Source organism: Salmo trutta, chromosome 3 (assembly GCF_901001165.1).
Source record: "Salmo trutta chromosome 3, fSalTru1.1, whole genome shotgun sequence".
Classification (NCBI taxonomy): domain Eukaryota; kingdom Metazoa; phylum Chordata; class Actinopteri; order Salmoniformes; family Salmonidae; genus Salmo; species Salmo trutta.
This window is the reverse complement of record NC_042959.1, coordinates 44,449,779-44,471,646: the sequence shown is the minus strand read 5'-3', so window position 1 is coordinate 44,471,646 and position 21,868 is coordinate 44,449,779. Positions and strand designations below refer to the sequence as shown.

General features: G+C 46.4%; 1 protein-coding gene across 1 annotated transcript in view; it reads left to right on the top strand.

Annotated features, from left to right (window-relative positions):
* Positions 1-21,868, top strand: part of LOC115175927 (2-oxoisovalerate dehydrogenase subunit beta, mitochondrial) — a 96,201-nt gene that overhangs the window by 57,349 nt on the left and 16,984 nt on the right. Inside the window, exon 9 of the mRNA XM_029735578.1 lies at positions 17,656-17,742. Coding sequence (XP_029591438.1) covers positions 17,656-17,742 — 87 coding nt within the window. The remainder of the gene's footprint in view (positions 1-17,655; positions 17,743-21,868) is intronic.

Here is a 21,868-nt window from a genome sequence, read left to right as displayed (position 1 = left end):
GGAGAGAACAGGGATAGACAGACACATAGTTGACAAGCTACAGAAGAGGCTACGCTAATGCAAAGGAGATTGGAATGACAAGTGGACTACACGTCTCGAATGTTCAGAAAGTTAAGCTTACGTTGCGAAAATCTTATTGACTAAAATGACGAAAATGATACAGTACTGCTGGCTGGTGGAGTAGGCTAGCTAGCAGTGGCTGCGTTGTTGACTTTGTTTGAACGTGTAGCTGGCTAGGTAACCTTGATTAGTTTCAGTACTACACCTTGTCATGATACAAAAGCAACTTTGTAGCTAGCTAACATAACACTAATCAAGACGTTCCTTTGTAATGTATTTAGTTTCTACAATGCTGCTCGTCGGTAATAGTTGGCTAGGTATGGAACAATGGCGTCGCGGGGGACGGAAATAGCTGGCTAGCTAACCTCGATAATTACTAAACTACACAATTATCAACCTATGACAAAGACAACTATGTAGCTAGCTAGCTAACACTGCACTAGTCAAATCGTTCCGTTGTAATGTATTAGTATCTACAGTGCTGCTAGTCGGTAACGGTTGGCTAGCTAGCAAACCTACTAGCTAGCAGTGGGTTTGATGACTAGTTGTGTTGACTAAGTCTGGAGTCTGGACAAGGCGTCGCGTCGCGGCTGGATAGCTAACCTCGATAATTACTCTAAACTACACAATTATCTTAGATGCAAAGACAACTATGTAGCTAGCTAACTAACACTACACTAATCAAGTCGTTCAGTGCTGCTAGTCGGTAGAAGTTGGCTAGCTAGCAGTGTTGACTAGCTAGCAGCTAGCAGTGTTGACTACGTTAGGAGGACGAAAAATAGCTAGCCTCGATAATTACTCTAATTACTCTAAACTACACAATTATCTTTGATAGCTAAGAAAAATTGCTCAGATCAAACAAACCAAACCGTTGTAATGTAATGAAGTGTAATATTACCTGTGGAGCGAAGCGAAGTGCGACTGCTCGCTCCGGACCGGAAGACCACCCCTACCTTGTCACAACACAACTGATTTGGCTCAAACGCATTAAGAAGGAAAGATATTCCACAAATTAAGACACACCTGTTAATTGAAATGCATTCCAGGTGACTACCTCATGAAGCTGGTTGAGAGAATGCCAAGAGTGTGCAAAGCGGTCATCAAGGGTGGCTACTTTGAAGAATCTCAAATATAACATATATTTTGATTTGTTTAACACTTTTTTGGGGTACTACATAATTCCATATGTTATTTCATAGTTTTGATGTCTAAAATATAGAAAATAGTAAAAATATAGAAAAACCCTGGAATGAGTAGGTGTGTCTAAACTTTTGACTGGTACTGTACAAGCTGGTGTCCCTTACTCAGTCTCTAGGCTTGATAGGAAACCAGAAAAAAGCTGTCAGACTTAATCTCACCGCATTCCATTCTCCAATGAGACTCGCACACGAATCACTCTTTTCGATCCATTGGGTGTGTCCAGATTCTGGCTCTGATTAGCCTAATTTCAGCTGCATCACGCAGTGCTTTTTTGCCAGTGCCTACGCCTACTGGGGATGATGGCTTCCCCAAGAGCTATTGTTGTAGCCTTTCCTGTGCTGAGTGCTAGTTGCTCACCTAGTCCCATCTCACAGCTTAAACCAATCTCTTTGGGTGACCACGTCGGGCCTACAGGCTAATTTATTGTCAGTGGGCTCCCATGGGTTCAGTTGTACACCGCAGGGTGATCACGTCAACCCCCTCCCACGCCGAGGGTGGGTTGCACTGTACGATGGCAACTCAATTCGGGGGTTATGGACAGTGGCACGGAGTACACTGCATATGAATTACCTAAAGCTCCTATCATAAATGGCGCTCAGGCACTTCCTCCCACCTTTGTCGGGCCGGCTTGTGCTGGTCAGAACCGGCAATGTTCATGGCGGTAGTGGCATACATCAACAGACTGTGAGGGACTCGGTCTTCCCATTGCTGTGGAGCAGTGCGCACATGCTCTCGCTTCCCCAGTTGCCTCAACTCTTGTACAGATCTTCTAACCGGGGGGGCCTTCTCTCTCCCTGGGTGGTCTCCCAGATATGTGGAATATTCGGCAGGGCCAACGTAGATCTTTACACATCACGAAGAGGGCCAATCTGATGGAGTCTTCAACTCGAAAGTCATGGCTATGTCCTACAGGTCTTTTAGCTTTGTGTCTGTTTCTCTCAAAGACCTGAGCGCTTCGTTGGAAACGGATGCACTGGTGCACCAGTATCCTCGGCCCCTCCTTTACGCATTTCCCCCCGTGGAGCTGGTTGTGCCTGGAGAGCTTGTTTTTGATTTCTTGTGGCTCCTCGTTCGCCCAAGCAACCTTGGTTCACAGAGCTCATTCGTTTTTTAGGTGGGGACCTGTGACAACTCCTGTTGTTCAGAGACCTGTGGTCCCAGGCGCACGGTCAGAATTGGCATGCAAAGCCGGATATTTGGTTCCTATGGGTCCGGCCCCTGAGAGGGCCAATCTGATGGAGTCTTCAACTCGAAAGTCATGGCTATGTCCTACAGGTCTTTTAGCTTCTGAGTTATTTCCCATTTTGTGTCCTTTTTTGCTTCTGAAGAGCAGCTGAGTTTAAATGCCCTGTGTCCAGTATGAGCATTATTCACGTACATTGAGTGGATCTGGGATATCCGGTTATGTGACCAGCTTTTAGTTTGTTTTGCTAATCCAGCTGGCAGCTAATGATTAGCAGACGCTCTCCCCTGGCAGGCCCAAGGTTAGAGCCTGTATCTGCTTACTGGTTCGCACTTATATCTTTGGTCCGTCATAGGCCGAAAGGCCCTGGAAACAATCACTAGAGAAAATGTCACACGAAGAAAGAGCCCAGTAGTTTTGGGGCTGGCTGATACATATTTATTGTTGAAGCCAATGTCTGTAATTACAATATTAACACAGTGCTCTGGTCTGGCCTAGTGGGATTGCGTGTTTATTGGCCAGTCATGTGTCCTTACTGTGGTGATGTTTCGGGTTATATCAGTGGAAAATGACTCATGGTTGTTTTTCGGTGGTGGCTCTATCGCTTGCTGCCCGGTGAAATTATGGTGTAACCCGACACTGCCAGAGGCATAGGCCTGTGGTGGACTGGTGAGGAGTTTTTCACACTACAGGGACTTATTCAGGTGAAATAAAGTTGTATCCATAATGTTATATTAAGCCCATTTGTTGATTTTATATTTTTACTGCCTTTGTTTCAACACTGTTTGTGAGATTAATATGGTGTCTCTTGATCTGCTTCTCTTCATTCAGGCTCTCTCTCATCACCTTTTCCTCCTCTCTCTGTCACTCATTCGCACTGCTTTCCCATTGACTTTCCAGGCTGCAGCCAGCGTTCTACATTCCTCTCCTCGGCACTGGAGATTTCTAGAATTCCTCCCTGTGTCACCTTCTAGCGGAGGCCAGGCTCACATTTTCTAAATCCACACAGAGGCATTAAAAAAAGGGTGAGAGGAACAAGGGGGCTCTTTATCCTTTCTTTGGAGGCGCTTTTTCCCGGAGGAATTCAGATTTGAATCTAAAGTGGTCTAACTGGCCACTGAGGAAGCTTACGGTCAGGGTTGACATGACGTACAGTCAGTGTGGGTGCTGTGAGACAACCCTACTGTATAGAAGTGAGTGATGCACAGCCATTGGCACCTTACAGATGCACACATTGGGAAAGATGCACACATATACACACACACACACACACACACACAGTGATGGAGAATAGGCCTGGTCAATAATGAGCCACCAATTCCACTGCTGTGTTTTCCCTGTTTTTGTTGGCACAACCAGCACTTACAGCAGGGGCTGATGGTGTTCTCTTGAGATTGGACCTGTGAAAGCTTAAGCCACTTAACATTTGATGGGCTGCTGGGTCGTCAGTTTTCCACTCGGCGATAGGAAACTATTGGATAAGGGTCTGGACAGATTAAGATCATTAAGGTCAGCTTGGAGTATGGACTGGTAGCAGCAGGCCTGAGTGGAAAGAGTGAGAATAGTGAGAGAGACAGGGCTGTTAGTCATGAGGATGGTACTGGGATCCAGGGTCCAGCACGGCCTCAGAGAGAGGGAGCGAGACAGGGAGGGAATGCTCTGTTGCTTAACATGGGACCTTCAATGGGACCTTCAAATAAAATTGTCACATGCGCCGAATACAACAGGTATAGATAGACCTTACAGTGAAATGCTTACTTGCAAGCCCTTAATTGTTCAACTATTTACTAAAATAAATAAATAAGAAAATCGAAAAATAGCAAATAATTAAAGAGCAACAATAAAATTAGCAGTAGCAAGGCTATATACAGGGGGTACCGGTGCAGGGGGCACAGGTTAGTCGAGGTAGTATGTACATGTAGGTAGAGGTAAAGTGATTATGCATAGATAATAAACAGAGTAGCAGCAGCGTAAAAATGGGGGTGGGGAACAATGCAAATAGTCCAGGTAGCCATTTGATTAGCTGTTAAGGAGTCTCATAGCTTGGGGGTAGAAGCTGTTAAGAAGCCTTTTAGACCTAGACTTGGTGCTCCGGTACCACTTGCTGTGCGGTAGCAGAGAGAACAGTCTATGACTAGGGTGGCTGGAGTCTGGCAATTTTTAGGTCCTTTCTCTGACACTGCCTGGCATAGAGGTCCTGATGGCAGGAAGCTTGACCCTAGTGATGTACTGGGCCGTACGCACTATGCTCTGTAGTGCCTTACGGTCAGAGGCCGAGCAGTTGCCATACCAGGCGGTGTTGTAACTGGTCAGGATGCTCTCGATGGTGCAGCTGTAGGACTTTTTGAGGATCTGAGGACCCATGCCCAATCTTTTCAGTCTCCTGAGGGGGAATAGGCATTGTCGTGCCCTCTTCACGACTGTCTTGGTGTGTTTGGACCATGATACTTTGTTGGTGATGTGGACACCCTAGGAACTTAAATCTCTCAACCTGCTCCACTATAGCCCTGTAGATGAGAATGGGGGCATGCTCGGTCCGCCCTTTCCTGTAGTCCACAATCTTATCCTTTGTCTTGATCACCACACTGCCAGGTCTCTGAACTCCTCCCTATAGGCTGTCTCATCGTTGTCAGTGATCAGCCCTACCACTTTTGTCGTTGGCAAACTTAATGATGGTGTTGGAGTCGTGCTGGGCCATGCAGTCATGGGTGAACAGGGAGTACTGGATAGGATTGGGCATGCACCCCTGAGGGGCCCCCGTGTTGAGGATCAGTGTGGCAGATGTGTTGTTACCTACCCTTACCACCTGGGGGCAGCCCCTCAGGAAGTCCAGGATCCAGATGCAACGGGAGGTGTTTAGTCCCCGGGTCCTTAGCTTAGTAATGAGCTTTGAGGGAACTGTGAGCTATGACCAGCCTTTCAAAGCATTTCGTGCTATGAGGCGGTAGTCATTCTGACAGGTTACCTTGGCATTCTTAGGCATAGGAACTATGGTGGTTTGCTTGAAATACGTAGGTATTAGACTGGGTCCGAGAGATGTTGAAAATGTCAGTGAAGACACTTGCCAGCTGGTCTGCGCATGCTCTAAGCACGCGTCCTGGTAATCCGTCTGGCCCTGCTGCCTTGAGAATGTTAACCTGTTTAATGGTCTTACTCACATCGGCTACAGAGAATGTGATCATATGGCACAAGTTAAACTCCCCCTTTTGTTACATTTCCCAACGTTTACAGACCACTGCTCATGCCCTATCAGAGCTGTTCGTCAAGTCCTATGGTCTGTGCTCCGAGTTGTTGATGGTGTTATGGTTTAAGGGCAGAAAGGTAGTGTAATTGGGTTTAATGGGCCTTTATGGGATGTCGGGAGTTATTTCTGTCTGAGGTCTCCCCTGGTGTCTTGACTCCTCTCTCTGTAGGCAGGCTTGTACAAGGGCCCAGTGCCTGAGACATTTTCCTCCCACTCTCTGTGCTTTAACTGGCCTCCCACTCACCCCTCTCGCTAATTGTGCAGCGCCACTTAAAAGGACTGAATAACAAGTGAAACTGCGCCGCGACTACCATTTGTCATTGCGATCTCAAGGCGGCGGTGTGAGTTAGGACCCGGCGGCGGCGATTACAGGGTGGGCAGGGCAACTCAAAGCCCAAAGGGGTCACAACTCCTCGCTGGTTGCAGGGTTCACCATCTTCACTTCTTGTCCCGGGGTTTTGACGGAGTGCCCTGTGGAAGAGAAGGGTTGGGGAAAACGCTGGGAGCTTCTTGCAGGTGCTCTGTAGCGTGTGTGCTGGATTTTGTTGTCAACCCTGATTATTTCTGTACTTTCTTAGCCATGTGAAGTATAGGCTAGATCTCACTTGTACATTTTATAAAATGTTTCTCCTAATATATAGAACTTATTGTGTTGGACTTTTGCCAATATGAAAGACATTGATTTCTTCTGTTTGTTTGCTTTTCTGACTGCATATAGTCCTACAGAGTGAGAGTCCATGATCAGTTTGAGGTTGTACTTTGTGTCTCTTTCATTTTGCTTTTCTGCAGACGTCAATATCGGCTTCTGAAGATTTTCAAAGCAGCCAGGAAATCGATTGAACTGAAATCAGAAAAGGTGTAGCGTGTGGAGTTGCAATATTGGCAGGTCTTGGGCAATAATAGAACTGTCAGTCAGTCGAGGTTCAACTGCAACAATTGATTTCCTGGCAAGTTTCTATTCAAAAGAGGAATTTTAGCCTACAACCGTTTCTATATGAGTGGACCCAGTGACCCTGAGGCAGAGTTGGACTGAGTGGGCACAGGCCTGAAGGCTGTGCTACTGGGTTAACTGGCTGGGCTGGCTGCATGTTGGTTGGTGGTAGTGTGGTTGGGACGAGCGTAGGCTGCATGGCCTGGGACTCCAAGGCAGAGTAGAGTGAAGCTGAGCGCTGCTCATTATGTTGGGTGTGTATGGGAACGCCTGTAAACATGACATTCCCTCTCCAGCGAGCGGGCCCGGGTTAATGACAGCCCTGCAGCACAATGAGCAGTAAAGTGCAGCCACCACTGTCGCCACACGATGGCCAGGACCTTCCTACTCCCAGGCCGGGACTGCGACGCGACAGACCCAGAGTGGACATTAACCCCTCTGTCCCACCTATTGAAATAGAATGACTACAATGGACATCCATTCAATTCCATTTCTATTTTCTCACGCTCTCTTGCCACCCTCTTTCGGTCATCTCTTCTTTCTGCCTTCCCTTCCTTCCCCCTCCTCTCTCCCCTTTCATCCCTTTCTTTTAAGTCTTCCATATTTTCCCGAGAGGACATTAACCTCTTTCCCACCATACACCACTCTGACTCTCTCCATGCTCTCCTCTTTTCTGCTCACCCCCCCATCCACCCGACTGACTCTGGGTTCTCACCATCCACCCAACTCTGCCTACCTTCTACACTCCTCCATCCATTTCTGCCTTTCATCGCTTTTCTCAGATTTCCCTTCCTTTCCCTCTCCTCTCTCACGCTTTTTTTCCTCTTATTTAGATTTCTCCATATTTCCCCCATTTACCTTCTGGTCTTCCTCTTCTCACGCGTTACTCTTTCATATAGGAGGCGGAGGAGAGATTTATCGTGCAGCCTCCTAGCTCCGTACTCATCGTCTCCGAGGTTTTTGAAAGCTCTACTTGAGTCTCGATTACACGCATCACACCCACTCTAATCCACTCTTCCTCTCCTCCTCATCGCCCTCTCCTTCTCTGTCTTCTCTCACACACACACACACACACACACACACACACACACACACACACACACGTTAAATCGTAGCAATAAAAGCCTCCTGTCAGTATGCATGCCTGTTTTTGTCAGGCTGGAGTGTACAGTGAGATTCATGGCATGTTTGTGTGCTCTCATTGCTCCAAGCGTATAATTCTCATGTGGAAAAAACCTACTGCTCATATTTGGGCCCTCTGCTGTGGCTCCACCACTGTCCTATATAAGGCAACTTGACATTACGACATTGGGTCCATGTTCACCAACATGAAAGACTGGTTTTGATGAGTGAAATAAATAGGTAGTGTGCTACTGAGAAAGGGTCACTGGCTCCTCTGAAGAGGAAGAGTCAGGGTTAAAGGTCCGGCCACAATTACTATGTTTGAGTAAATTAGTACACTACTGCCATTGTGTGTCCAAGAAAAGTGTCTGGCCCATCCCTGTCCCCTGGGTGAGGCAGTGATTTGAGATGAGTGAGTTGGACAGTGCCAGTGTTGCGGTCAGCAGTATTTGGGGCGGCAGGTAGCCTAGTGGTTAGAGCATTGGACTAGTAACCGAAAGGTTGCTAGGCCGGCCGGTGGGTCTGTACCCCGCCGGCCGGCCCGTCCCTGCCTTTTCTTCGTATTCCATTTATCAGTGTCCCGTCTGTCTCGCTCTCTCATTGTCTGGCACACAACGCTTTTAAAAAAGGGCAAATACCATGGCGGCTGCTGTCAGACCTCAGCTTATTTTTATTTTATTTAACTAGGCAAGTCAGTTAAGAACAAATTCTTATTTCCAATGACAGTCTAGGAACAGTGGCTTAACTGCCTTGTTCAGGGGCAGAACGACGGACCGGCAGGGCGGAAGGCGCGCGCAGGCAGACGGAAGACGCGGGCTGGCGCAGGCAGACGGAAGACGCGGGTTGGCGCAGGAAGGCGGGCGGACCGACCGGCGGGGGGCGGGCGGGCGGACCAACCGGCGGGGAGGGGGGGGGCGGACCGACCGACCGACCGACCGACCGGCGGGGGGCGGACCGACCGACGGGGGGGCGGACCGACAGGTGGGGGTGGGGGGGGGGGGGGTCGACCGGTAGGGCGGATGGCGCAGGCAGACGGAAGACGTGGGCTGGCGGGCGCAGGCAGACGGAAGACGCGGGCTGGCAGACGGAAGGGCCGGCGGAGGATGCGGGCAGGCGGAAGACCGACCGGCGGGGGGACTGACCAACAGGCGGGGTATCGGCAGGGCGGAAGGCGCGGGACAGACAGAAGACACAGGCGCAGACAGGTGCAGACAGACGGAAGACGCAGGCAGACAGGCGGGGGACCGACCGGGTGGGCCGGCGGAAGACGCGGGCAGGCGCGGGCAGGCGGAAGACCGACCGACAGGTGGGGGGCGGACCAACAGGCGGGGCGGGGCGGGGGGGGGGGGGCGACCGGCAGGGCGGATGGCGCGTGCAGGCGGGGCTGTAGGCGCAGGCAGACGGAAGACGCGGGCTGGCTGACGCAGCAGACGGAAGACGCGGGCTGGCTGGCACAGACAGACGGAAGACGCGGGCGCGGGCTGGCGGGCGCAGGCAGATGGAAGACGCGGGCTGGCTGGCGCAGCAGACGGAAGACGCGGGCTGGCTGGCGCAGCAGACGGAAGACGCGGGCTGGCTGGCGCAGCAGACGGAAGACGCGGGCTGGCTGGCGCAGCAGACGGAAGACGCGGGCTGGCTGGCGCAGCAGACGGAAGACGCGGGCTGGCTGGCGCAGCAGACGGAAGACGCGGGCTGGCTGGCGCCGCAGACGGAAGACGCGGGCTGGCTGGCGCCGCAGACGGAAGACGCGGGCTGGCTGGCGCCGCAGACGGAAGACGCGGGCTGGCTGGCGCCGCAGACGGAAGACGCGGGCTGGCTGGCGCCGCAGACGGAAGACGCGGGCTGGCTGGCGCCGCAGACGGAAGACGCGGGCTGGCTGGCACAGGCAGACGGAAGACGCGGGCGCGGGCTGGCGGGCGCAGGCAGACGGAAGACGCGGGCGCGGGCTGGCGGGCGCAGGCAGACGGAAGACGCGGGCTGGCTGGCGGGCAGCCCGGCGGGCCGGCGGAGGATGCGGGCAGGCGGGCGCAGGCAGACGGAAGACGCAGGCAGGGCAGACAGACGGAAGACGCAGGCAGACAGGCGGGGGACCGACCGGGTGGGCCGGCGGAAGACGCGGGCAGGCGGAAGACCGACCGACCGGCGGGGGGACCAACCGACAGGCGGGGTATCGGCGGGGGACCGGCGGGGCGGAAGGCACGGGACAGACAGTAGACGCAGGCAGGCGCAGACAGACGGAAGACGCAGGCGGGGGACCGACGGGGGGCTGGCGGGCGGACGGACGGAAGCCGCGGGCGGATGGAAGCTGCGGGCGGGCGAGCAAGTAGAAGACACAAGACAGAGACCAGGTAGAAGGAAAATGGACAGACTGAAAGAAGACAGTCGGACGTATTTGAGAGGTTGAGGGAAAAGTAGAGAAGCTGTTTCTTCTCCATAGTTTTTTATCTGTCCCACAAAGTCTTTATCCAAACACATAAGCAGTGATTATAGCTTTAAACGGTCGAGCTCACAATAAAATGTCAGTTTCTTCATAACAAAAGATTGCTGGGTATGATCTAGCATTTGAGGCAAGAGATCTGGGAACTGGAATACTCCTCAGTTTGAATCTGATAGTGTTTATTTTATTACATTTGTGACTATTATTAAGAGTGTGATCTCACATAATCTTGGCCCAAGCCTCACCTGGTTCTCATATTCCTATTTAGCCCACATAGTCCAACATTTTGGGCACCCCTGCTTTACATTCAGCAATACCCCTGCAGTGTGGGCCAGACGTGAATAGCTACATTTTGTCTTGTCCATTATTGTCACAGCATGCACTGGAATCAGTCACAATCACACATCAGAATACCCGTCGGCAAGGGACAGGCTTTCCCAAACCACCGTCCCACCTATTAGTGCAGAAGGCATTTGGAGTGTGATTACTAAATGGGTCATTCGATTCCCTGGCCCCCGAGGGGTGAAATTCTATCTCACGATATTGAAATAACAGCGCTGCTGCCTTTGTCAGAAGCATCTGAAGAATGTGCTTGTGTTGGAGTATGGTATGCAGCTCTACTCCTGGCACTGAGGTAGAGGCAGCCCCTAGTGTTTAGGGGTGAAGTGAAACGCTTATTTAAACACAATCTCTCTCTCTCTGTCTGCGTGTGTGACAACAAGCAGGGGGACTGGTGTCAATTTAGCTGCAGGGAATTGGGGGGTAGCCTCACTTATTCATCTACCTGTGAGTCATATTCCGTAACGTGTCACACCATGATATTGGTGCCCTCTCTCACCCCTTGCCTGATTTGCTATCTGCGTTACATTTTAGCAAGGCACCGTTACCCTCTGGTTCTCCCAATTTCTAACCCTTTATAGCAAAATGATATAGCCTGCGGTGCTGTGGGTTTTTTTTATGTGAAAATGTATTTTTAAGGTATTTCACCTGGTAGTCAGTTACTCAAGCTCAGTAGACGAGGATACAAATATAATGGAAATTATTATTTTAAAGGGATGGTCCAATTTTTTTTCTTCCTGATCACACAATATAAGTGATTGGACAGTCCTACTCTCAACCGTAGTGCCATACCTAGAAATGCCATGGCTGGCAAAGCAGGCATTCTTCCAATAGGTTGACTCTGGAGACTGTCATGGTGAGATCCGTATATTAGTATGTGGTCTCTGACCGAGTCAGTGTGTCGCAACCAAACCAGGGACCCCAGCGACGTAAACAAACACTCAACCAGCCTCTTTAACATCAGCAACGCTTTTGGTTCTGATACTGTATCTGTGGTCCTTTGGTGTAGTAGCAAATGAAGCTATATTTTTGTATCTTTCTATATCCATGTGTTGCGTATGTCTAGAGTAGGTTTTGAGTGAGGTCAGGAGTCTCCACACCAAATGAAAAATGACGCTGTATATAAGCTGCGGTGCTTACTCAAAGGTATTGCAGATAGGGCATGTTGTGATACATTGGGAGTTAACTTGCCAAAGGATTTAGAAGGTGGAGGAGCCAGATGATAATTTGCCTCATGTCTGTTCTAGTTGCAGTGTCACATGCCTGCAGTAGACCCTCTTGTATAGGGGAATGAGAGAATCACAGCTTTGTCTGTGTAGTTCATTATTTCTGTGGAAACAATATTCTCATTCCAAACCGAAGAAGGAATTTCTCTCCACTCATAGCTGTAACTCAGGGCTGCACAATCCAATAGAAACACTGAACCAGTGCATTACTACCACACAACACTAGCAGATTTTTACAGCCTGGATTGATGGAGTAGCTAACTGTACTTCCGTCAATTATAATTGCTATACCGGTATTTGTCTCCTAATCAAGAGTAGGGATATAATCTATTGAGGATGGAGCGATGTGATTTGGAGACGATGGAGTTAAGGAGAGACAGACGAGGTTTGGATGAGATCAGACTATACGATAGTGTTAGTTATACGCTGTGGTCTGTTGCATCTTCCTCCTCCACCGCAACCTATTCTTCGTCCTGCTGCTGCTGCTGTAAAGTAGGGTTTACAGTAAAGCCAGATGAACAGCCTCTCAGCATGTCATCCAGCTCGTTGCCTACCAGCCTAAATCAAACCCCAATAGCATTTCAAAAGAACACATCCTACTGCTCTCCAACATCCATACCACACAAAGCCTGGCCATGCAAACAAAGCCTGGTCATGCACACATACTGGTCATTCCATTCCACTGTTTCAACCAGCAAAATAAAATTCTGAACTGGTTCGAGCCACAAGAAGTAACGGTTTATATCATTCCTTTTTTAACTTGTGGATTTACATTTTTTTTTTTTTTTTTACATTTAACTAATTAAATTACTTTACCAGTCAGTGCGGATAGAGCAGGCAAGCTAGTTGTTTACATGCATGATGGACAGACAAGTTTATCCTATGGTGCAAGATGCGACAGCAATTTTGCGGGTGGTGAAAGGGGGAGAGTGTTGAAAAGAGGCTTGAAGCACTGGGCATCTTGTTATGACCTGCATTATTTGAATTAGGCTCACATAATTCTATCTAGGAGGAGTGTCTTCTATGGAGGAACTTTGAATGTCCGTTTGAGCTAACTGGCTAACAAGCTTAAGCGAGCTAGCTACCTAGCTAGCTAGCTAAGAAGCTTGTGTGTGCAGAGCGGCACCAGAATTAAAAACACGTCTTACCTTTTTGTAGTTAATAAATCCAATGTGAAACGTGATAACTAGGTCTATAGTATCCCTAACTAGCATTGACAAATGTTCATCCTTCTCTAACTAATTTCAAATCTCTCTTCCTATCTTCTGAATCATGCATGTACAACAGTACAGTAGCCTATGCTTCGGAGGGTCAGGTAGCCTAAACGCACGCGCACACACACTGGCAAAGATGTTCAGCTTGTAGGCAGACATTTGAATGATGTTCTAAATGACAGAGCTTTGCATAGGCGCTTTGTTGCGTTTTTTTTTTTGTTTCCCAAGCTTTTAAAGTAACGGTTCTGTTCCGGAACAGTATGGATCACCTTTGTTCCAAGTTCTGATTCTGTTCCTTGAAAAAAATATATATATTTACAGTTTTTTGGTTCTGCTCCCTGAAAATGTTCCAACCCCTGATATAGTCCTTTGTTGAGCTTTGTGAGATTTGCACAATACTTTGAACCTTGTGTTTTTGAAAGGTTGTATCTTATCTAGTCAATTAGATAATGAAATTGTAATCCAAATATGATCTGACCCAGTTTCTGATGAGAAGCAATTATTCGGTTGATGAATTTATGGAAACAATTGACAAGAGTCCCTGAAAGAAAGCACAAGAGTCTTAAAATTAGGAGTATGAAAGGGCCGCTTAGCTAGCCTGTATGTTTCCATAGCATAGAGTTTCACACTACCCTACACAGTGATGTCACCCCACAATAACATAAGTAGCCCCCTGTTTAAGACCCCCGTCTCATTCCCCCTTGTGAACAGTGATATGGCAGAGCAGTGGTATGTGATACGCCCACTCCCCTTACAGAGCACCTTCAGCACTTCACCACTAATCCCACACACACACTGTCAGTGTCAGTGTATTATGTCGTAGCAAGGGAGTTCTGGGCTGGGGGGGTATGCCCCCAGTGAATTTCTTTTGCAGTACGAGTTCTATTTTGGTGGCCTCTGGTACATTATAATGCCTTGATTCCGTCCGAAATAAACAGGTACATTATTGAATACTTTAACAACTTAACCTCCCAGATTTGTAAAATTAGTTATGGTATTGAGAAGAAAGACGTGACTTTAAAATTACTGAAACTGTATGAATGCAATGTGTTAGTAGTTTTGGATATCGCCTAGGCTTATATGATCATGGCTATTTTCTAAATAAGATAACCTTTTTTTAACATTAATCCTGTCTTCTCTTAAGATTAGTCATATTTACAGTTGTCCTGCAATATATTAATTGTCACAATGATGTTTGTTCTTCAAATATGTATAGTATTGGCTCTACTGCTGTGGACACTCAGGGTAAGGAAACCAATGTCTTTTTGTAATTTGGGTGAACTATCCCTTTAGTAGTTTGGCCTGTCAATCGATCACTGTGGGTGGGATTGTCAGGGCAAGATGTTTGTGAGTCAGTTGGTAGGGTTCCAGACCTGTCAATCACTCACTGTGGGTGGGACTTTGAGGAAAGGCGTAGATTAGTGATCTAGTCAGAAAAACTAGTCGTACAAATGTAATTTACTGTGGCAAATACTAAATCTAGTCTACTCTTTCAATTTACTTTATTGTGGCAAAAAAACTGAGAATAAAGGTTTGCTTTCTGTCTAGTAAATATGGATTACCTGTTGAGAAACAATATACAATTGCAAGAAAATGCTATAAAAAAAAAGTCAGGGGAAGGACCACCAAACTCTCTGCCAGGTTGTTGCACTCCCAGTTTTATACAAAGTCAGGCAACCATGAATAGACCAGAGCCTGGTGGGAGGAGCTATAGGAGGACGGACTCATTGTAATGGCTGGAATGGAATCAATGGAACGCTATCCAACACATCAAACATTTGGAAATCACGTTTGACTCAGTTCCATTAATTCCATTCCAGCCATTACAATGAGCCCATCCTTTTATAGCTCCTCACATCAGCCTCCACTGGAATAGACCTACAGGTATGAATGAAACGGGTGCTAAAAATGGGCTTTGCTAGACCGAATGCAACAGTTGACTACTCCAGTTTCTACACTTTTTAATCAAATCTTTAGGCCTACATCAATATATTTAATAATACCATATACAGTGCCTTCAGAAAGTATTCACACCCCTTGACTTTTTTCACATTTTGTTGTGTTACAGCCTGAATTTAAAATTGGTTAAATTGAGGTTTTGTGTCACTGTGTCAAAGTGGAATTATGCTTTTTGAAATGTTTACAAATTAATAAAAAGTGAAAGCTGAAATGTCAGCTATGGCAAGGCTAAATACGTTCAGTAGTAAAAATGTGCTTCAAAAGTCACATAATAAATTGACTCTGTGTGCAATAATAGTGTTTAACATGATTTTTGAATGACTATCTCATCTCTGTACCCCACACACCAGTAAGGTCCTTCAGTTGAGCAGTGAATTTCAAACACAGATTCAACCACAAATACCAGGGAGGTTTTCCAATGCCTTGCAAAGAAAGGCACCTATTGGTAGATGGGTAAGAATAATAAAAGCAGACATTGAATATCCCTTTGTGCATGGTGAAGTTATTAATTACAATTTGGATGGTATATCAATACATTCAGTCACAACAAAGATACAGTCATCCTTCCTAACTCAGTTGCCGGAGAGGAAGGAAACCGCTCAGGGATTTCACCATGAGGCCAATGGTAACTTTAAAACGGTTACATAGTTTTCCCCTCTCACACCCATTAAACTGAGGATGGATCAACAACATTGTAGTTACTCCACAATACTAACCTAATTGACAGAGTGAAAAGAAGATGCAAAGCAAATCCCTTTCTAGCCTGAATGCAAAGTGCTATGTTTGGGGCAAATCCAATACAACACATTACTTAGTACCTTTCTCCATATTTTCAAGCATAGTGCAGGCTGCGTGATGTTATGGGTATGCTTGTAATTTTTTTAACGACTGGGGGAGTTTCAGGATAAAAAAGAAATGGAATGGTGCTAAGCACAGGGGAAATCCTAGAGGAAAACCTGGTTCAGTCTGCTTTCCACCAGACACTGGGGGATGAATTCAGCTTTTAGCAGGACAATAACCTAAAACACGAAGTCAAATCTATATTAGAATTGCTTACCAAGAAGACAGTGAATGTTCCTGAGTGGCCAAGTTAAAGTTTTGACCTAAATCTTCTTGAAAATCTATGGCAAGACTTGAAAGTGGTTGTCTAGCAATGTTCAACAATCAATTTGACAGCGCTTGATGAATTTTGCAAAGAATAATGGGTAAATATTGTACTATAGAGACTTACCCAGAAAAAATCCCTTTAATCCATTTTTAATTCAGGTTGTAACACAGCAAAATATGGAATAAGTCAAGGGGTATGAATACTTTCTGAAGGCACTGTAAATATCATAACATTAGCTTTTATAACGGTCAATCTTTCCTTTTTATCATGTTTTGGGAACAGAATCAGGCTCTCTCTCCACTACCTATTGTTCATGCCGTGAGGATTCAACATCTTCATCAAATGTTTTCTAATTTATCTGCAGATAATTACCAAAAAGCAGTAGTAGACTACCAAAATGCAAATGAGGGAGCCCAATGAGCGGCTCTCTCACCGTTTCGGTTCCGTTCACCTGAAAGATCCGGTCAAAAAGAGCCGTTCGTTCGCAAATAACCCATCAGGAGGCTACACTGACGGGTCACTGGCACTGGCACGTCTCGACATGGGCTTTCCTAGGAAAATACAAACACTATCTTTGGTTTGCTTCTCCGGATGTGATACCATGGACATACAGTATAACTACATTGTATATTTTATGAGTAACATAGGGAAATAGGAGATTGACTTTATTCAGTCATTTGCGACACCTTTTATAAACTAGTCAACACTTGCAGTTCGGTCGTCAATCAAACCACAGTAAATGGCCTCTGTTCCCGACTCTGTGGCTGGCTATAGTAAGCCTTTGAAACAGGCCGAAAGAAAATAAATGAATGGGCCACAGAACAATAATTACGTGGATTTCAACTCATCATTACCACTTACGTTACATGGGACGTCCCATGGGATCTCCCTCCTCCGTGAAAAGAAATTCAACTGCAGCCAACCAGAACGCACACAAAAATAACACGGATACCAAGAGGGGGACAGACAGCACACTGACAAACCAGCAGTGTCCCTGTCATGACTGACAGGCGCCTGTCCTATCACTAGAAGATGCATGTCGTTCATTCTATTGGGAGAAGGCTATACAGACTTTTCTGGCTATCGAATTGAAACTTTTAAATGAAAAGAAGCCTAGTTAATAAATTAAGTGGAAAAGGTATCCGGCTAACTATGAGTCTGAGGCTATTTTAAGCAAAGTCCAGCGCTTATGGAAAATACTGCACTCGTTTGTGCACACACACATATGCTACACAAATTCTGTTAGAATGGGGTGTGTGTGTGTGTGTGTTTGAGTATTATCTCCGGGGAGCTATTCATTGTGTTAAGAATTGTTACTCATGGGCTGACTGCACTAACTGTAGTAAAATGTATCAAATGTGAAATAGGGGTCCCTCCGGGTAAAAGGATGTGAACTCCAGTGTTAGAACATGCTACAAACTGTATTTGCGTACTCAAATCATGTTCACCCTCTAACTCATTGTACATTTGTCATGGTACCATAATACAATGCTTGTCTCGTTGTCTGCCACATGCTTGCCTTAGACACCACAGGCAGGCTGGGGAGAGACATTATGTGTAAGGTAACCATAGATTTTGTCTATGGGTAATGCAACACTGTATTGATCAGACTGCGTGTGTTGTGTTTTTCAGTCGGTGGCCAAGACCGGACGGTTGCTTATCAGTCACGAGGCTCCAATCACCGGAGGCTTTGCTGCCGAGATCAGCTCAACAGTGCAAGTAAGTGTGTGTGTGTGTGTGGTCATGCATGCAGAGGGTTCTATTGGAATTCCAGGGGGCCTTCAGAGGTGAGATGTGGGATGGATTGCAGATAGACAGTAGGGTATTTATATCTGTGTGGTTTGGGTTGGACTTTCGCCGTTTGAAAAGAAATTCAAATATCTGTCAGTGGGTGTCCTCGGTCAGGCAATAAATCTGAGTTTAAGAGGCACTGACAGATACAGTCGAAGTCGGAAGTTTACCTAAAACTCATTTTTCAACCACTCCACAAATTTCTTGTTAACAAACTATAGTTTTGGCAAGTCGGTTAGGACATCTACTTTGTGCATGACACAAGTAATTTTTCCAACAATTGTTTACAGACAGATTATTTCACTTATAATTCACTGTATCACAATTCCAGTCGGTCAGAAGTTTACATGCAGTAAGTTGACTGTGCCTTTTAAACAGCTTGGAAAATAATGTCATGGCTTTAGAAGCTTCTGATAGGCTAATTGACATCATTTGAGTCAATTGGAGGTGTACCTGTGGATGTATTTCAAGGCCTACCTTCAAACTCAGTGCCTCTTTGCTTGACATCATGGGAAAATCAAAAGAAATCAGCTAAGACCTCTGAAAAACAATTGTAGACCTCCACAAGTCTGGTTCATCCTTGGGAGAAATTTCAAAACACCTGAAGGTACCACGTTCAAAATGTACAAACAATAGTACGCAAGTATAAACACCATGGGACAACGCAGCTGTCATACCGCTTAGGAAGGAGACGAGTTCTGTCTCCTAGAGATCAACGTACTTTGGTGCGAAAAGTACAAATCAATCCCAGAACTACAGCAAAGGACCTTGTGAAGATGCTGGAGGAAACAGTTACAAAAGTATCTATAGCCACAGTAAAACAAGTCCTATATATCGACATAACCTGAAAGGCCGCTCAGCAAGGAAGAAGCCACTGCTCCTAAACCGCCATAAAAAAGCCAGACTACGGTTTGCAACTGCACATGGGGACAAAGATCGTACTTTTTGGAGAAATGTCCTCTGGTCTGATGAAACAAAAATAAAACTGTTTGTCCGTAATGACTGTTGTTATGGTTGGAGAAAAAAGGGGGAGGCTTGCAAGCTGAAGAACACTATCCCAGCCGTGAAGCACGGGGGTGGCAGCATAATGTTGTGGGGGTGCTTTGCTGCAGGAGGGACTGGTGCACTTCACAAAATAGATGGCATCATGAGGAGGGGGGGGGGGGGGAAATTATGTGGATATATTGAAGCAACATCTCAAGACATCAGTCAGGAAGTTAAAGCTTGGTCGCAAATGGGTCTTCCAAATGGACAATGACCCCAAGCATACTTCCAAAGTTGTGGCAAAATTGCTTAAGGACAACAAAGGCAAGGTATTGGAGTTGCCATCACAAAGCCCTGACTTCAGTCCTATAGAAAATGTGTTGGCAGAACTGAAAAAGTGTGTGCGAGCAAGGAGGCCTACAAACCTGACTCAGTTACACCAGCTCTGTCAGGAGGGATGGGCCAAAATTCACCCAACTTATTGTGGGAAGCTTGTGGAAGGCTACCTGAAACGTTTGACCCAAGTTAAACAATTTAAAGGCAATGCTACCAAATACTAATTGAGTGCATGTAAACTTCTGACCCACTGGGAATGTGATGAAAGAAATAAAAGCTGAAATAAATCATTCTCTCTACTATTATTCTGACATTTCGCATTCTTAAAATGAAGTGTTGATCCTAACTGACCTAAGACAGGGAATATTTACTAGGATTAAATGTCAGGAATTGTGAAAAATGGAGTTTAAATGCATTTGGCTAAGGTGTATGTAAACTTCCGACTTCAACTGTGTGTCAGATATGTCATACTGAAACTTGGTAGACTTTGTCAGTTGAAATGAGTAATATATATATATATATTAGATTAAGCCAGTTAAAACTAATACTCACATTTTTGCTCATGGACTGTACTGACTGTACTGGAGGTGTATCCCCTCTGCCTCACTCTATTTTTCCCTCCATACCTCCCTCCCTCCCTCTGTCTGGTGAAGACTGCTCTGGCCTGGTTAGGGCATGATCAAAGTATGTGCTGTGTTCCCTTCAGGGAGAATGTGAGAGGGCATAAGCCACAGTTTCACCTCCATGAGCTATTCCTGAGTTATGATTATGACCCTTGTCGGCAGGGCCGCCAATCGTTTTTTTCTTCTTCTACCTAGACCACACTCAAAGGTATCCGGATAATGGCATGCTATTCAGTGTAGGCATTACCTCAAGTGGATGATACCCTGTGTGTCTGCATCAGCACTGGTCTAGCGCTGAGATGAGGGCCCTGGAATTGGTCCTTCTCTTCTCCCTGGCTGTCACTCATGTTGTTATCCCCAGACCTGCTTATTGGTAGGATTAATGGTCTGAGTAATACCCATGTTTTCACATGTTTTGTGTCCCGAGGTAACCATTGTTGAATGTGAGATGGCATATGGTAATATAACTGTTTATAGCGTTTTAATACCTTGTTTTTATTGTGTATAGCCATTAGATTTATGAGCTTTGTGTATGATGAGGTATTGTTGAGACTGCTTTCATCTCGCGCCAAATGAATCCTCAACCACTACTGACAGAATAAATGATCACACGCACTTGCGCCTCATGTCTAAGTGCATCCAGGTGTTGCGGCCACGTGCCACGTTGTTTCCCCTCAAGAGCAGGGCACACACAGACTCTCATGGCCAACTTCCCTTGGCAACGTGACAGCGCTGGCTCTGGATGGCCCACTTGCACCCTGTCCAGATGGCCCAGGGGTGATGGTCAGTACTGCAACTCGCCGGACTGTGGTGACTCACCCGCTAATAACGGGAATGTGGCGTGGGTTCTGCGCTGATAACGCAATGAAACGGAAAAGGCGCTAAAAATAGGGCTTTTAGTAGAAAGGTGCTGAGCTATCGGACCTGGGTCAAGCCTTTGGGAACTACCATAACAACAACAACATCCAGTGCTCTCAAGGGAACGACCAGAAAGGGAAACTTAAACCACTACTTAACAAGAGTCAAGAGCAGAGAGGGAGATCTGCACCACACCTCACCACCAGTCAAAAGCAGAGAGGGAGACCCTGCACCACACCTCACCACCAGTCAAATGCAGAGAGGGAGACCCTGCACCACACCTCACCACCAGTCAAAAGCAGAGAGGGAGACCCTGCACCACACCTCACCACCAGTCAAAAGCAGAGAGGGAGACCCTGCACCACACCTCACCACCAGTCAAAAGCAAGACTCGGCCTGGAATATCCCATTCAGGGGCACATGGTGGGAATGAAGGCCTGTGATACAAATGGCTTATAGTCTTGTATGGGTTACTGTTACAATTGACAAAGTGCATGCTCAGCTGTCGGAGTCCAGGACTCAACTTTTATTCTATTCTTTATGTGAAATATACTTTGAACTCTGTGAAAATAGATTTTCTTAGAAGTGACAGGACTGAGAGTATGCCTTGATTTACCCACCCTGGAGCTTGTTGTTTAATTTGGATTGTTGAAGAATAAATAATTTAAATCAGGCCGTCAGTAGGCTTATCCCAATGTTCAGCTGTTTTGTTATCTGGCTTTGAGGCATGTGCAAAACTCTTTCCACCCCTGTCCATGTTTTAAAGTGACTTCAGGAGTGGCTATATATATATATATATATATATATAATGCTTTTGTCAATGTATTATGTCTGGACAGGAGGGTGAAACTAAAGAATAAGCGGGTCAAAGTCAACTGCCTCAGGGCAGTGTAAGCACGGTCCAATTATGGATTAGTTTTACTTTCTTTAAAATTTGGAACAGCAGAGTTGAGGGATGGTGGATTAGCTGCACCTCACAAAAGGTGTTGTCATTGGCAGACTACTCATATCAGAGCTTCTCTGCTGACTTACAATGGACCTCAGGGATACAAAGAGTGCCATGGTAAAGTTGAGCAGCCTCTCCCATACTACTGTGCGTACAGCTTTGTGACAATTAACACATGGACCTTGCTGTGCTACATACATACGGTACCAGTCAAAAGTTTGGACACATCTACTCATTCCAGGGTTTTTCTTTATTTTTACTATTTTCTTCATTGGAAAATAATACTGAAAACATCAAAACTATGATA